We start from the raw sequence: 17,981 nt of genomic DNA, 5'->3' as shown, positions 1-17,981 counted from the left end.
GGGCCAGACAAATAAAATTTTGTTTTAGAAACGGCTGAAAATAATCCTTAGATGGAAATGCAGTCCGGTTTATTACAACCAAATGATTTATATACCACACAGCGCTCCACACACATGTTAATATTTCAACCCATGTTTCAGCTAATGAGTGCTTCCTGCTCTCTGAGCTTTTAGCATCCAGTGAAGGAGTGTATTTTCATAGAGCTGAGTGAAGAAAAATAGAGCGCGTCTACTGCTTGGAGCACTGTTCTCCCTTTCATAGCCACAGCTGTGTCAACATGACAGATGTGCAGAGCCAGACAGTGTGTATGCGCGCATGTGAGTTCAGTAGAAGAGGAGAGGCAACATGGAAGTGAACTCACCTCTCAGAAGGTAACAAAAATGAACATGGTTGTGTTAGCAAAGCTGGACCTCCACCATGCCTACAGATGCAGTTATTTACCTGAGGAAGGTACCTATCCTGGCTGTCTTGGAAGCTGCTGTGTGTGGTCGACGGCTGCCATACTGTCAAGCTAATCTCTTGGCTGTCGGGTGTATTTTTACACTGCGTGAACTTTGTAAAAGTAGCTAAGACAAACTGCACCTGTTGAGTGGCCAGTGAAGCTGCACTCATTAAGACTCCTGTCCCCAGAGACGCCGTGCTCAGCTCCAACCACCAGGGAGGAGAAGAGCGGGAGGAGTGGAGGCGGTTAATGCGGGAGCGAAAAGCCTTGCGCTTGCTTTTTTGCCTCCTGGCTTACAGTTTGTTGTCCGTTGTGCTGCATAGTGATGCCTTTCAAGCATTTGTCCAAAACAGCACAAACAAGACAAAACATGAGAGGACCCCCCCCCCCTGTATGCAACTCTATGCATATGAAGTATGTCAGTGCTTCTCTGTATATGTGCATATAGAATGCACTGAGTTTTGTATGTTGTAGGTGTAAGTTATGCATTTGCATTCAGAAATTAACTAACTGCCACTGAATTCAGCACATGCGCAACACTGAATTAAATTAAAGGTTGCCATAAAGCCTGCTAAATGAATGTAAGTCGGTGTAATCGTTGAAGTGACCAAGACCAGGATAGTGTATGCGTGTGTGTGCTTGACTGCCATCCTGTGAATGGGCTCATTCAGGATTCTGAGGAGATCTTTACTAGGTCACCCTGCAGAAGACTGAGAGAAAGAGAGAGAGGTTGCCATCTTTAGCATGGCTGTGCCAAGCTGCTGCATGGCACTGAACAGATGGAGGCATCACAAGGGCACAGACCACTGGGAATCCAAGAGAAACAGCAAAGAAAAGACAGATAAAGAAAGAGACTGAGAGAATGAGACAAAAGCAAGACTGAGAAGCAAAGAGGCAGAATCTCTATGAGGAAAAGAATCTGTGCAATGCAATTCTGACATTGTATGTAATGATGAGCCATGAGGAGCATCACTGGCACAGCTGCCTGCCAGTGTCCTCCAGTGAGTCCAATGACCGCAGGCAGTGCTGATTCTCTTCGGGTCCATTGAAGAACAAAAATTAAAGCGCCTCCAATCATGAAAAATGTTTCAGGTTATATTGGACAGATTCAGGAAAAAACAACTGTCTCATTGAGATGATCCATCTGACTGCAGACTGAGCAAATAAGCAGGAATTTTATCTTAGGTGGGAGTGCTTTTAAAGCTTTTATCAGAATGCAAACACAATTAGAGCCATGCTTTTTTAATACCTGCAGTTAGTTATGGATTTATTCATTCATTTATAATAAAATGTGATGAGTAGGGTTTTCCAGCAATGTTTACACTCTGTGTGTGTGTGTGTGTGTATTTACCTGTGTGTCTGCAGCGTCTGAGGAGAAGTCTCCACCCTGGTCTTTTGAGGAGGATCTCTTCCACGTGGACCACCACCACCTCCGCCACAGGCCTGCCCACCATTGAGCCTGGGCCCGTCCGCAGGGACCGCAGCTCCAGCATCAAACCCTACCATGAAACACTCACCTGCAGGTACAGCTGGACGACTGATGTTTCGGAAACCTACTTTTACTTGTGCTCCTGTTGTAGATTTAACTAATGTGGTCCCACTTATTCTTTACCTTTGCTTGTCCTGTTGTTTCATCCTTCATTAAAAGGAGTCATATGGAATAAGGTTTTCTGTGTTTGAAGCAAAGCCGTAGAACTGTGTGTTTAAATTTGCTGATTGGGTCCTGCTTTGCAACATTGTACCACAGGTATACACAGCTGTGGTTCAAATACTTTAAGGAGGACTCCCTACAATGGCTACCACAGCATGACACATCACTCTGAAGAGGTTTGTTCCCAGCTGCTGTAGTTATACCAAAGACATCAGCGTGAGTGAACATTAATGGCGCAGAGCTCGGAAAAGGATGTGTGCGCGATGGGAGCCAGGATGGAAATATGCCCCACAGGCGAAGGCATTAACCTGAATAACTAAGGCACACATCAACTCTCTGCACATTAGAGCTGAAGATAGCGGGACTCGAGCTACACAGAAGCATCGTGGCTCAGAAGTGGATCTGTTTGCATGTGGTTTAGTGTAAATGTTCCAAAGTTTTTGTTGTATTTGGGAGAACAGTGTTGTCAAGGTTGCAGGTTACGTGTGAGTGCAGATGAGAGTTTGTGTCCATTCAGAGGGTTGGTGTGTGTCCATAAAAGTACTTATTTGTGTGGTGGATTTCATGCCTGGATGCATTTTGTTTTGCAAAAGCTGCTGAGAAAACTTGGCCTGATTGTGTTCCATTGTGTTCAGGACCTCTCAAGACACCTCGGCACAAAAAAGCAAGCGCTCGTTTCTGCTGTTTTTTGTTTTGCTACGAAATCCCGTTGATGCATTGAATTTAAAGTAAATAACAGGGTCTTAATTTATTGGTCATGATTACTAAGTACAATATTTCTGCGTAATTTGCTGAGATCAGTGCAAAGATTGGATTCCTTGCAATTATTTTGTGATTGCTGTGACGTTGTATTTGGATTATCTTCTAACAGCTCAGGGGAAATAATGTTTTTATGAATTTCAAAGGGGCAGAAAATGGAGATTCAGCTTGAAAATTCACAGCTGCACATGTTCATGCGTACTTGACTGTGAGTTATTGTGCATGCAGTGTTTCTGTGATGTGAGTGCACAAGCAGTACTTGACAGCATGTGCTCCCTGTCCTTAAAATATTAATTGCGCCTCAACAAGAAAGAGTCTCTTAGTGTTTCATCTACCTTATTCAGTTTCTCCTTTGTTGAGTTTGTGTCACGGGCATGAAAGTCTTCCTATGGAGGCCAACATTTGTCTGCAAATACAGACGCCTCAGGGCGTCTCTGTCTCTGCAAAGCAGCCACAGATGCGTGTGGCGTGTCAAACCAGGGGGACACGTAGTACGCAGTGTATGTTTGTGTATACGTGTGTGGTTGTCTGTGTCATTATTTATTAAAATTAGTTTAATCTTCAAATATTGAATAACAGCATTTGTCTGATCTTTAAACCGGAGTTTAACTGGAGTTAAATTATTATTGTGCAAAACCTTTTAATGACAGCCTGCACGGATTCAAGCATTTCAGCTGATGACGACCCGTTTGTTGCCTTTGTTTGGAAGTGTGTGTGAGAATATGCAGACACATACGGCATTTAAGACGCGTATTAAGAGATTTTCCATTCTAATACGTGAATATTTGGGCACAACTTATCAGTTTCTATAAATTGACAGAAAGACAGCTTGGTTTTCACTGCGAGCTTTACGTCTGGAACTGGAGATTTGAATCTGCTTACTCACATACTTATCGGGCCAGTCAGTGAACTTGCAGATAAAAACTAAATCATTTGCAAATGCCCTGAAACAATTGTTAAAACTTGGTATTGTGGATGTAAAATGAGACGTGACTGCATGGCCTATTTCCCACCTCTGATTAATTTAGAAACTAAATTTGGGTCGATAGTTTAGGACAAATTTGATGTTTCCAGAAGAATTGCCATGTTTATGTCAGTTTGGGTTTTAGAAGCAAAGACCAATCACAGGGTGGCAAGTGGTAAGTTTATCCAATCAGGTGCACAGACTTAAGGATAAAGAGAAGATTTTATGATTAGAAGACTGGATTAATGTATAAAGTTGGTGTATGTACTTATGTACAGCTCACTTGAAATGATGCTGTCGCCAGAGGAAGAAGCCTGCCTACCTTTAGCTGTGTGTTGTTACATATTATTTCTTGTGAGGAGATTTGTTTCATTAAGCTAGTAATTAACAGTGGCTGTACTGTAGAAATGAACACTTCCCATGGCTCTCGTCTTTTTTTTATTTTTTTTTCATTGAGCCTAGCTGCCAGGAGAAACGTGCTAACTAGATGGCCAGACAATGTCTGTAAGCAGTGGTAGACACACACACACACACACACACACACACACACAGGCTTTGCTAAGTTTATGGCCATTATCTGATTATTTGACACTCATATGAGTAAACTATTAGATACAGTAATATTTCTGAGAATTTTAGACACTAGATGAGCTTCTTTCTAAATATTTCTTTAAGAGGTGCATCCATCACAAACGGTCAATACTGTTACACTTTGGGGCCAAAAATATGCGGACACTTCTGTCTTACTTTTATGTACTTTTGGTCTGGGGTCTGGTCTGTTGTGGTGTACTTTGCTCCAACTGCAGGAAGTCCTGCATGCATGCAGAGATATTTTCAGCAATAGTTTGCTTCCAACTTTGCGGCAACAGTTTGTGGGAGGTTGATTCCTCTTTCGTTGTGACAGCGTCCTCATTCGCAAACAAGGCCTGGAAGTTGTTTTTATAGAGGAGGTTGGGATTCTCTGCACACAAACTTTAACCCTATCAAACAGTCTGTGGATGAGTTTCAATATCAACTTATCACCCATCACAGAGCCCAACCTCACCAATGTCCTTGTGTCTGAACAGGAAAAGAAAATCGCAGTCGCCAGGATCCAGCATCTTGTGGAAAGCGTGGTGGCAGATATCGTATTAGATTAATACTGTACTCACGGTTTTGGAATGGGATGTTTAACAGTCACATGTGTCATGTTCAGGTGTTGAAGTGATCTGTTCAAGTATCAACGTACTTTTGGCCTCTGTCCCACATCTGGACTGAAAAGAAGCCCAGCTGTTTGAATCCTTTTCTTGCACAGCAAACACCACCACTACTACAACTACTACCACTACCACTACTACTAGTACTACTCCTACTATAACATAAAATAAAATATATTGGCTACTAACCAACTAAATAAGACAAAAAATATGTAAAGGAAGTAACCAATACCACATCATATTGTGTATCTGATAGCTGATGAAAAGCTGATGGTTTTGTCATAAACAATCAATTAATAACACAATTGTCCAATTTTTTACATAACAAAAAAGAACAAAGTCCAAACAGCACAAATTGAAACCTGGACATCCCCAAATGGTGATAACAAAACAAAGGCTGCTGTGCCTCTGTTACATTACAGTAGGTATCAATCAGTAGACAAACTGTACTTCTTGAAACCCAGTGCTCCTCTTCAAGAAAATGTTTTTACAGTACTTTTAAAAAATGATACATCTATTACTAGGTTTTATCCATCTTGTAAAATGTACATAATACACCAGAAAACCGATGATTGCAGCATATCCAACGTTCAACTTTTATGTTACATTGTTTACTGCAATGAGTTAGCTGCACTGGGAAAAAATAAATGTTGTTTTGTTTTGTGTCTCGAGCCGTCTAAATAAGTGTGTGGGCTGTCAGTGGCTTGTTTGGCTCTGTTTGCACAATGGCAGCGTGATACTTGAACAAGTTCTGTAAATGTAAGCACACAGAGCAGCTTCTGTACACAAAGCCCTGTCGCCTGGTCTTAAAGCTCAGCCCGACCCAGCAGCAGGCCGCGGCCATGGCCACTTATGGTGGTGTGAGTATAAACAAACACCTGGGCCTCTCCCCAGTCACCAGAACTCCACAATTAACACACACACACACACTCTGTCACAGCTGTGTCTTCTGCAAGGGTTTAGACAGACACAACTGGAGAACACAGAGAGTCCCTGGGTTTAGTTTACCGAAGCTGAGAGGGCTCTCTTCTGAGAAACACTTTCTTTAAATTTTGCATGTGACTCTTATCCAGATGCCTGAAATGAAAAAAATAAAATAAAAAAAAAGGCTGGTAAAGCTTCAGGATCCAGCTAAAAGACAGAGAGGAGGACCCGTGTCCGCTGACAACTACTTGCTGTTGTTGCGATCAAACGCGGGATGGTCTCTTAGTAATCGGCAACACACCAACACATCATCTCTCAAGTGGGATTTAACGCAACAATCACAAGTTTCGGGTAGCAGAAAGGAGTGTTTGTGTAATTTATGTAGTGTAAGCTGTATCTATCAGTGTTATCCCTTTTGAGACGTGGCCAAGACTACCGTAACATATTACCTTATTTACAGATCAAACAAAACACCATTAATCATTCTTGACGTGTAATGAGTCATCTCAGAAAAGTGAGAGGTTGTAATGGTAAAGGAGAGAGAGAGAACACATGGAGGGGGAGAAACGGAACAAACACATGGCTTCAATTGCCTTCTCTCTGCTCCATCATCAAATCTGTACAATCTTAATTAGGACATTAGGCTTCTTTTTTTTTTCTCCCTCCTTTTTCCATCATGTCAGCTTTCAGTGACGTACAGTGTTAAGAAGGAATAACACCAACTTCAAAGCAACAGTGTCGGCTTTTTTTATCAGACAAAAAAAAAAAATGGGGGGAGGGGGGCGCTGATTGAATACCTTCCATTTCCCTTAACCCCAGCCACTGTGCTGTTATCTTCTTCACGTCATCTGGCTCCAGAGTAGGTAGATTACTGGAAGCAGAAATAATGGCTGCAGTGTTTATCGTGGCTTGGACACTGTCCGTTTGGGCTCTGAACCAAAGGTAATCTGTCAACCTGCTGTGAGTGGTTGAGTATAAAGTCTGGGAGTAAACTGCAGCGGCGAAGGGAGCGGGCAGAGGCCAGTCAGAGCTCAGTGCACGACTCGAAACATTAAGATAAGCAACACGGGAGGGGGGGTGGGAGGCAGCAGGGCTGTTCTCCGAGAAAGCAGACAATGCTGCAATTTATACAGTATTTCCTACTGCAGGATAATTAACTTGATTAAGGTTTATACTGGACAAGGCCAAGGTACTTTTTTATGAGTGTGTGTGTGTGTGAGAACAGGAGTCATTTTCTACTTCAGAGAAAGACTCCCAATTGACTGTTGACAATTCACGTTGGCTGTATTTTACTTTGTGAGAATTGTGTGTAATGCAACAAACCAGTTTTGCCCTTTGGCCTGTGTGTGATTGGTCTGGTACAAAAAGCACAGACACCTAACCTGTTTTTTAAATGCTACAAATTTACACTTCATTTACACAGCAAAAAAAATAGTTGGAAAAAAGTTCACCATCGTAATAAGTTACAAAAGTTAAATACAGGACTTATCATGAACTTAAGAGATTAGTCATAAAATCAGTTAGTCAGTGGACAGAAAACTCAAATTTTTGGTGTATGCTGCTTTTTTGTGTGCTGTCAAGTAAATGTAAGAGTTTTGCCTCTGCTGGTCACTCAAAACAAATAATAATAATAATAATAATAATAATAATAATAATAATAATAATAAAATAAAAAAGCAATTTTAGACCATGTGGAACTGCACTTTTTCACTTTTTTTTTTGACACTTTATAACCCAAAAGGTTAATCAGTTAATCGAGAAAATAATTAGCCGAGTAATTGATATTGAAAATAATTATTAGTTGCAGCCCTAAACATAAATGAAAAATGCTGTATGAGGGCTTATTTAACTTGTTTGTCCCCACAACAGCAGACAACAGCCTGCTTCATGTTTTGATGTTTGTGTTTAGGCACTCACAGCATATGGTTAAGGTTAGAGAAAAATTGTGGTTTTGGTAAAAAGAAAAAAAGCAAAAAACAAAATAAAACCTCCATTCTGACTTGAAGCTCAGGACAGGATGTGTTTATTTTCTCAATATTTAACCAAAACCAGGATCTTTTCTGAACCTCGATCAAGTGTTTTAGCTCTCTAAAACTAACGTTGACTGCTTGAGGGCAGCAGTTTCATTCTCCCCAAAGGTATTAGGAAGAAATTATTAGTGTATAAACATAATTTTGTAGGAGACAGGGTTGAAACAAAACCCTTCAGGAATGTATTTTGTCTTCATACTGTAGTGTGTGTATCTCAGTGGGACAGTTAAATTACTGGAACTGCAGCACTTACTACTATAACGACACTGAAGAGGTTTATTTTGTGATAAAAGCAGAGTCACTCGATACATGACTGACAGGCTCCTCGAGTGAAAATGGCCAGCCTTCTTATTTACATTCTGCTCTGAAGGCTCAGTGTCAGTAGCTGAGGCTATTCTGCTGCATTAGCAGAATAGGAAGAGTGTCTGCCAGTTCTTCAACTTTCATTAAAAGTAAACCTTTTAAACTAAGCGCTGCTGCCTGCCCAGACCCCCCTGACAATAATGCACCAACTGTTCGCCCGCCAAACTATCAAACTATTTTATATTCCACACCTGCTAGGCATTACACACAGTGGTCCGACCTGGCCGTGCAAACACAACAGAACTCCCTTTGTTGGGGCCTCAGGACCATTAGGCAGGGTGGGTACAGCTCGAAAGTGTTCAAGAAACAATTTATCAGAGGGAGATAGACACACTATAGGCCTTTGTGCTCCCTGTGACACCATGCTTTAACGGCAGGCATTTCCTGCCCTGAGAAGGCAGGTTTTACAACATTTAGGGAGAGGTATTTTAATTGGAACCACCTACAGCCTGACAGAGGCCTCAGTCGAGAAACATGGAAAAGCTGTTGAGAGCAACTCAGAAGGCTCCCCGTGGTGTCAAACAGCTAACCAACCAGCACACACCGACTCAAGGAGCTTGCTGCAAAAATAATAATAATAATAATAATAATAACGATAATATTTTCTGTTAGATCCATGAATGTGACATTTTCATGCTGAGATTTTGGCGAGCAATGAGCTGCTCCTGCTCTGATTTATTGTAAAACTCAACAAGGGTGGGCTCGGTTTCTAAAGACTCATTTATAACAGTGCCTGCCTCAGATTTGTTTTGTTGTTTATTCTCTTTGCATTGTGCTAATGTGTTCATCCATTAAGTTCATTCATGAGTATTTTTTCTTCAAGCGTCTGTTTCATGTGGGGACAGCACAGTAGGGATCCCATTAAGTTTTCTTTCTTGACAACTTCTGCAGACTGGTTAGACATCAAAGACACGTGTAGTGAATGGCATTACTCCCAATTCTTTGGCGCAGCTACAGACATTTTTCTTTCTGCATACAAACACACATACGATTCTGCTCTTGCTCTGAGCTAGTTTTTAATATTTTGCACTGCCAAATACGCAAACCAAATATGTAGAATTCTCAACACTATGATAAATGCCAAATTTTCTCACAAGAATAATTCAAATTTTATCTTATCCTACAAAAACTGCAAATGGGAATAATGCACCTGATCGATTTGATTGTAGATATTTTAATACACTGAGGATAGAATCGATCTTGATAACCTGTTTTTTGACGTTTAACAGCCTGTCGCTGTGTAGTCTCTAGCACTGATGTTGAATATGTCCTCCTTCAAAAATCACTGAAATTGATTGATTCTGACATGTATGTGCAGCAGTCGAAAATGCAACACGTCCGCCAGCTGCAGATAGCACCGTATTACAACGGAGAATGTCATTCTTTATGAAGTTAAATGGAACATTTCACTTTTATGTACTTTACCTCTGACCTGTTAAATCCCTCCTGTCTGCAGTTGTGGGAGACCATACATCAAACTGAGCCACGGGGAGGGCTCAATAGACAAGGGAGACAGGATACCTCGGTCAGGTATGTCCTCAGTCTTCTTTCTCTCCATTATTACCACCACTACCTCCATGCAGCATACAAACTGTTCTTGTGACCTTATGATATCAGTGTGTGTCTCTCTCTCTCCTACTGAAGCTGTCCCAAGCCATCAGTTTGGTATTGGTGTTACGGGAGAATGATGTGATGATGTCAAATCAGAATAGTTGCAAGACAGTAACCAGACAAGTATAGGATTTAGGCAAGAAACTCTTAGTACATTCACCATCTAGTACCAGTATTTTTCCTGCATTTAAAATGCAGACATACCAACTTGCCTGATGCTACAAGTTGTATGAAGCACTGTATAAAACATGGCTGCCACCACAAATACATGTTTTGATAAGGGCGTGGCAACAATCACAGAGATGCACCAGTGTTAACAAGCAAAAGCACTCATCATCATCATGGAGCACTTTCATAAACATAACTGACTATAACAAACCAGGATTAAGGGAAGTGGATATGCCACAGAAGGAGGATTTACTGTCGGATTTTTCCGTGAGGCCACAGTGTGACATCTCCTTGTTTTTCCTTTGAACAGCAGAGGACCAAGTGGTTGTGTCATCAGACTATGACAGCACCCACGAAGCCAACCACAGTGACAGCAGTGATGTAGCACATACAGAGGAGAACGCAGAGGAAGGAAAAAACCCTGCCCAGAATGTCATCCTCCATTCACTAATACCTCCTGAGGTAGGACAAGGCAGAATGACAGCAGACACAAAATAATTCTGCAGATGAAATACAACAGTATCATCATATCTGTTGGACACTTTTCATCATGTGTCACAGGACAAACCAATTCTGGCTCCAGAACCTTTTATAATGGAGGACTTAGAGCCTTTGATGAGTCAGCTAAACAATTGGAACTTCCCCATCTTCAGTTTGATGGAGAAGACCAATGGGAAATGTGGACGAATCCTCAGTCAGGTGAGCACATGCGAGAGCACCAGCGTCTAAGCTCAGAGGTCATACTGAGAGTCACTGAAACGCTTGATTATTTGCATAATGATGCACAATCGGGAGTTTGGACAAAATATGAAATGACTTATCGATTCAATGACTCATTTCAAATTTCAAATTTCTTTTGTAGTTATTGACAACATAAAATACAATATTGCTAAACCATGTTAACACAAACTGCACGATCGTAATAAACAGAAATAAACTATTTTATCGTTATTTATTTTCTACAATAGCTCAATCTTAGTGTGTTTTCATATCTTTTTTTGTTTTTTTTAATTGTCTTATCCCCTCTTACATGTACATTTTTGACTAGACCGTTGATGTTCACAGACACTCTTGACTATTTGAGTTTTGTGTTTCAGGTCTCCTACAGGCTCTTTGAAGACACTGGCCTGTTTGAGACCTTCAAGATCCCTGTAAAAGAATTCATGAACTACTTCCATGCCCTTGAGAATGGTTACAGAAACATACCATGTAAGCTTGAACATCTCTTCTTAAGTTTCTTCTTTTGCCATTTGAATTTGTTTGCAGCTGTGGAAATGAAGCCGGCCACTAGGGGGAAATGTCGTACCATTTTTCCAGTGTTGGTCGTATGATTGCACGCTGCCTTTATGCTGTTAGGAGAAACATGAGCAGGCCGACGGCGCACCCTGGTGGAGAAGATTACACACACACTTTCCTCTCTTGACACAGATCACAACAGGGTCCACGCCACAGATGTGCTCCATGCAGTTTGGTACCTCACGACGCAGCCTGTGCCTGGTCTGCCCAGCCTCATTACTGACCACGGCTCTGCCAGTGACTCAGGTGTGTCCATTAGTACATACATGCAGACATATGCTTCTGCAGGTAAGGTTGTTGGTGTGTATCTGAGGGTGTTTTTGGGATTGTTAACTTCACATTAAGTTGCTTATTAGTAAGTTACCTTATAAGAACACATCTCAAGACCTTTTTGTTCAGTTTTTTTAAGTTTTGTTAAGCCATTTACTGCCATAAAGATTGTCTATAGGCCGATCCACGCTTTTTTGTGTAGATTTTTTCATGTGCCTGCAGCTGTACTGTGAGCCATCTCATTACTGTCAGAGCATTAAACCTGCAGGAGTGTGTGTTCTTATCCGACTCACAGTTTGTGTTATCTTACTCAGGCTTTTGGCGCTTGCATTTACGTACCAAACACTATTTGAAGTCTAGAACAGCATGAAATCGCAGGCAGATTAGAGTTCCCTCTCACCCACATTTCCTTAACCTCATTTGTATGCCTTACTAGGGCCATCCCTTTGATCCACATATAAGTGGATTTGAGTGTTCAAGTGTGTATTTCTGTGTGTGTGTTTGCGTGCGTGCACATGTGCGTGCATATGCATGTGTTTAGGCATGTGCACATGAAAGTACAGTATATGTGTTTGTGTAAATCCCTCACCCTCCTCATTTTGTCTGTTCCCCCGGGGGTAGACTCGGACAGCGGAATAACACACAGTCATATGGGCTTCCTGGTTTCAAAGACCTACACTGTGTCAGAAGATGGTTATGGTTGCCTGTCAGGCCTCATACCTGCTCTGGAGCTCATGGCCCTTTATGTGGCTGCCGCAATGCATGACTACGATCACCCTGGGCGGACTAATGCTTTCCTGGTGGCCACCAGCGCCCCACAGGTACTTGTGCTATTTGGTTAAATTACTATTACATACATCAGGCTTTCTTTTTGATGAACAAAGTGATCATTTGATTGGTGATTTTTTTCAGTCAACTATATTTTCCGGTCTCCCTTTTCATGTCTCTTTTAGTGCTGTGTCTGCAGGATTGTCAGGCTTTTCTGCACTCGCTCAAGTGAATGTAAAGTGTGTGTGTGTGTGTGTTTGCAGGCAGTGCTCTACAATGATCGATCGGTTCTGGAAAACCACCACGCTGCCTCAGCCTGGAACCTCTTCATGTCTCATCCAGAGTACAACTTCCTCGTGAACCTGGACCACGTGGAGTTCAAACGTTTTCGTTTCCTGGTCATTGAGGCAATACTGGCCACCGATCTGAAGAAGCACTTTGACTTCCTAGCCGAGTTCAATGCCAAGGTACTTCTGAAACTGTTGGCATTAAATACTGACATTTGACAAAATCAGGAATTTCTCAGATTGTTTATTTTCATTTAACTTAAGCAATTTTACGGCTGAATACTTGTCCTTTGATATAAAGTGCAAGGATATAAAGGATATAAAGTGCAAGGTTATGTTTGAATACTTTTACCTTAAATTAAGTTTGTTGCCTTTGGAAACTAGATTGACCGAATAATAATGTGTCTGGTAAACATTAAATGGTCGCAGCCATAACTCAGTACTTGCAGTGTGCTCAGCTCAGGTGAACAACGCCAAGCACCCTGCAGCTTTTCAAGAACTGGTGTAAGTGCAGACAGAATGTTGGCCCTGGATTTGAGGGTCTTGGGTTTTTCCATTGTGAGTATTAGTACAGTGGTGGTGGTGCCCGATGGTGGCGGCCTGTCAGCTAGCATTGAGGTGCTGGCTTGTAACAACAACGTCTCTCATTTTAGGGCACCCTGCTTTGCTTTTCCTGGAAGCCAATTACCTTTCGGTGAAGTACCCACCGATCTTGATCTCTCGAACTTCCTGAGTTACTAGGTTAGACCCTTGGAGTCAGTGGAGTCTACTTCTCCAGATCTGAAGCTCCAGATAGGTAGAAGCTCCAATAATTATCACAATAACTAGAAATAACAAATTCAGATGAAGTCAATTCTTCCCTGAAGTGTTTCAGGGAACTGCAGAGCTCTCTAACTACTGTACATCTTACAGAAGCTTTAAGTGACCATGGCTTATTTAAAGTATTGTGATTATAACCTCTACCCTTTCTAACTGAAGCACATTTTATCAAAGTCTACTTATGTACGTTATAATACAATTGGAAGATACAGTCACAATAAATTAAGTCCTTATTTCTTGTGTCTCATCCATGGTGTGCTCTAGTTGTGGTATGTCACATCATATCCTCATATCACACGCTCCGTCCGCCAACATGTTTAAAAATGTTTAGTGACAACACATCTGTCTGTCGATCCCCGCAGGTGGGCGATGATCCATCCACAGGTATTGATTGGTCTAATGAGAATGACAGGTTGCTGGTGTGCCAGATGTGCATTAAACTGGCTGATATCAATGGGCCTCTGAAGTGCAAGGACCTTCATCTGCAGTGGACTGAGGGCATCGTCAACGAGTTCTATGAGCAGGTGGGTGAGCCGTCTCTGATGGAAACTCCTCAGTGTTTGCTAAACTAAACATAATGTGCTGTAATGCTTGGAACACAACAACACAAAGACCTGCACAGTAAAATATACTGCAGTCAAATACAGTTCACGCCATGATTTTATTATTTTGATTCTATTTTGGATATTCATATCATTTTTTTATTATTACATCTTTCATTTAGATTCATCGCTGAAGTTGTGGCAAAAGTAACTGAAGATTTGTATGCATATAACGAAAAAATGGAAAAAATGTTTTGTGTGGAGCTGTCATATATCTGTTGAGTTATGTTTTCTATGTACATGTTTTTTACATTTAAGTAAAAACACATCACAACGTGCTTTACATGTCTGACTTTATTGCCACTCTAAGTGTGGCCTAATTTTTAACATTAACTCTATACATCACTTTATTGGGTACACTTGTACGCTATCAGTTGCAATTCAGTAGAGCAGCTCTGCCATGAATGATAGATTTCGGAGGTTTCTAATGGTCAGTTTTTGTAGTCATTGTGGGAAATGTATAAGTCCTATTAAATGTTTATTACTAAGGTCACATCACTGCTAATTATGGCCTCTGTGCTGTAGTTAGACCTAAAAAATGTACGGGCATCATAAAGGTAGACTGTATGGCAGAACAGTTGTACTGGATTGCATTTGATTGTACAGGTGTACCTAAAAAAGTGACCACAGGCTGTACAGGGCTGCTGTAAGAACCAGAATCTCGTCATGCCTTCAGCCTAATGCCACCATCGGTGACCTTTGTCACAATATGTCCCCTTGGCAGTGAATGGCTGCTAATCTCTGCTAATTGCCTCTGGTTCAAGCTCAGACCCTTGTGTACCCTGCTACTTCAGCTTGGTGACACAACCACCTTGTTACAAGCCTCTTTGAGGTCTAGGAGGGGAGCTACGGAGTGTGGGGAGCCTCTTCAGTGACAATAGTTTTAATGCTGCTCGATGCGGTGACGTAAGCAGGGTGCCCAGGCAACTGTCACTCAGGTGGAGCAGCAGCCCCTGATTACACAGGCAGCCTTGAGAGACCAACAACCTTGGAAAAAAAAAAAGCAGATGACCAATACAGCTTCCCCCTCTATAGAGAACATGTTCAGGCAGGCACACAAAGCATACACACCATCATATACATGCACGCACACACACACACAAAACACTTGGTCATGGATCACTAGAAAACATGTTGACAGAGCCTTGAGGGTAAGATTTGTTCACTATACTGTGAGGCTTTTCCAAATTGATTATGAGGTGTGAACCAGAATCTGGGTGTCTTAAATCTGTATCAGAGTACTGGATAGATCTCTGTGCTTACAAGGTCTGACACTTAATAAATACCGTAAGACTTATTTCAAACTATGAACAGTCTTGCGTTTATCCAAATAAACGCAAGACTGTTCAGCTTCTTAAAGATATCACAAAGATGTGAGGTGTTGAGAAAACTAACCTTTCAGTGTCTGCCCATCTATTTAGGTTGTAGTCAGGGTGAAGACCAGATCCCAGAAGTCTTTCTTCCCTTGTTTTTTTGCACACATTCATGTCCACTCACCTGTCGAAAGTTCCATCAAGTGGCAGATCCCTCTGAGATCCCATCTATCGATGCCTCTCTTTGTGCTCTGCATTAGCAGCGAGCTGCTCTGCAGGAACAAAGGCATTCTACAGTATACTATATGAAATGACATTGGGGTCAGTTACCAAGGCAACCAGGAAACTGTAGCTGTTGTTCTTTCCCATCCACGCGAATGTCAAAAACAGCACACATGCTGCTGGCCTTCAGCATTCACATCATCACCCTGTATTATTAAGACCTCTGAGCAAATAACTGTCAGGGAGGCCTTTGACCCATTTCAAATATGAGATGCATGTATTTCTCATTCGAATTAAACATTAATTGTTATTTTAAATTCCTGGAATCTTTCAATGAAATTACAAGGTTCCTGGAAATGACTAGGTGATAATGAACATTATGTATTTAATTTCAGTCAACGTCCATCTGAACTTGTGAAGTCATTCAGTCAGTGCAGAGCATGTTGAATGTGCAGCAATGTCAGATGTTTTGCCTGCAGGCAAGGACACAATTTAACATATAGATGATTCAGTTTCCAGTGAAAAATAAATACATTAGTAGCAACAGTACTTGAGTTCAAATATGTAAATCTATAATCTGAAAACCTGATTAGGGTACCTTAATCCAGGTTTAGTGTCCACACTAATATCAAAACTTAACTATGTTAACTACTCACCAATCAGGATTAGGTGTTTATGCTTAACACTAGTCTAGATATTACCCTGCTGAGTCGGCCCTGTGGTAAAATGTCAGCGGGTTATCGGGTCATCAGGTGTGCAGTAGCTACTTCACCTGGGCTTCAGTTATTTATAGTTAGAGGGTTCACCAATCAAGTATATGCTAGTGGTTTCTCATCCTGACCTTCAGGACCCAAAGTGCTGCTAGTCCAGTTGAATTAACTTGACTTCCCAGGTGTGAAATATAGACTGATTAGCATTGGACAAGACTGGAATTAAAATAGATATGACTTAAGAACTGCTGGTCTGTGTTGACCTTTAAGCATCTCTCTTTTGTTCCTTCTGTCACGCTATATGCTTTGAGAGTTGACAGCACCGCGAATAACTTTCTTTGGTTTTATCTCCATGATGCAGTAGACACCAAATGTCACATTTTTAAACCATTGTCCTAAAACAAACAATTCAAGACTTGATAGATTTTTAGGCATGACATCAATCTCTCTTATTCACTCTGGGCTGAATGACTCAATTCTTTTGGAAGAGTATGTGGGGTAAAATGTGTATGCAGTATATTGCAGTCATGTTGGCCATGCTTTACTTAGGGTGATGAAGAATCCAGCCTGGGCCTTCCCATCAGCCCCTTCATGGACCGAGCGGCACCACAGTTGGCCAAACTCCAGGAGTCGTTCATCACACACATAGTGGGACCGTTGTGCAACTCCTACGACTCAGCGTGCCTCATACCTGGACGATGGGTGGAACCCGACCCAGAGGCAGACGAGCCGGAGATCACAGAGAACGAGGAGGATGAGGAGGATACTGCAGAGGAAGACACGTCCACCAGCTCAGAAGCATCACGTAAGCACTGTAGTCTAAAAACAAAGCTGGAGATCTGAAGTAGCTGGTAGTGATTACAAACACGTGTTGTGGCCTAGAATGCATGACCTTGTATGAAATTGTTGGTTATTGTAATTTATTCTCTTTATGTGACTTTAAATGCTATATTCTGCAGGAGATTTACAAATGACAACATTAAACAGGGATTTCTTCTCAGAACAGATGTTTTATAACTGTAAAAACATTGCAGTTCAGTATAGGATTATTACGCTTCTAATCAAAATACACCATGAATACTAATGAGCACTCGCCCGCATTTATTTTTTTTAAACATACCTGTTGCCCCAACATTTGTATCTGTCAAATTCAATAAACAAGCGGTTCTCTTAATCTCTAATGATAATGAAATGGAAATATGACTGCAAAAATGAATGGACAATAATATATTCAATAGTTTTCACTGAGAGATGTTAAGCAGTGGCACTAATCAACGCTCGAGATTGAGCAGTTTATTTATTTACTCTCTATTTGTTTGTCTAGTTTGATGAGCAAAATAACAGAAAAGAAAGCCATCTTAAGTGGTTATAAAAGCGGTGAGTGACTCTGGGTGGAGGCATTGGCACCTGCTCTGTATTTGTGCAGCCCCTCGTCAAAAAGGTCTGACCAGATAGTCTGACAGGCAGACCGACTGTTCAAGGGCTTGAGGCAGTGGGTTCGCTTGCTGATGGCGCTGATGTCTCCAGTTGTAAGTTCATTATCAGTTCAGGCTTACGCTGTGTACAATCAGTCATTAAAATGTTT

General features: G+C 41.4%; 1 protein-coding gene across 4 annotated transcripts in view; it reads left to right on the top strand.

The window, feature by feature from the left end:
• The window catches only part of LOC124061601 (cGMP-inhibited 3',5'-cyclic phosphodiesterase A-like), a 112,409-nt gene that overhangs the window by 89,871 nt on the left and 4,557 nt on the right, over positions 1-17,981 (top strand). For 2 of the 4 annotated variants that reach the window (XM_046393613.1, XM_046393611.1), the window contains 10 exons: positions 1,809-1,966; positions 9,787-9,860; positions 10,420-10,571; positions 10,671-10,808; positions 11,207-11,318; positions 11,538-11,651; positions 12,297-12,496; positions 12,707-12,910; positions 13,912-14,073; positions 16,946-17,201. In XM_046393613.1, the coding sequence (XP_046249569.1) occupies positions 1,809-1,966; positions 9,787-9,860; positions 10,420-10,571; positions 10,671-10,808; positions 11,207-11,318; positions 11,538-11,651; positions 12,297-12,496; positions 12,707-12,910; positions 13,912-14,073; positions 16,946-17,201 (1,570 nt within the window). Of the gene's footprint in view, positions 1-1,808; positions 1,967-9,786; positions 9,861-10,419; positions 10,572-10,670; positions 10,809-11,206; positions 11,319-11,537; positions 11,652-12,296; positions 12,497-12,706; positions 12,911-13,911; positions 14,074-16,945; positions 17,202-17,720; positions 17,926-17,981 lie in introns of all 4 variants that reach the window. The other 2 variants (XR_006843779.1, XM_046393612.1) reach the window with 2 other exon arrangements.

This window comes from Scatophagus argus, chromosome 7, assembly GCF_020382885.2.
Source record: "Scatophagus argus isolate fScaArg1 chromosome 7, fScaArg1.pri, whole genome shotgun sequence".
In the NCBI taxonomy this organism is placed as follows: domain Eukaryota; kingdom Metazoa; phylum Chordata; class Actinopteri; family Scatophagidae; genus Scatophagus; species Scatophagus argus.
The sequence above is the reverse complement of the archived record's forward strand: the minus strand, read 5'-3'. Positions and strand labels throughout refer to the sequence as shown.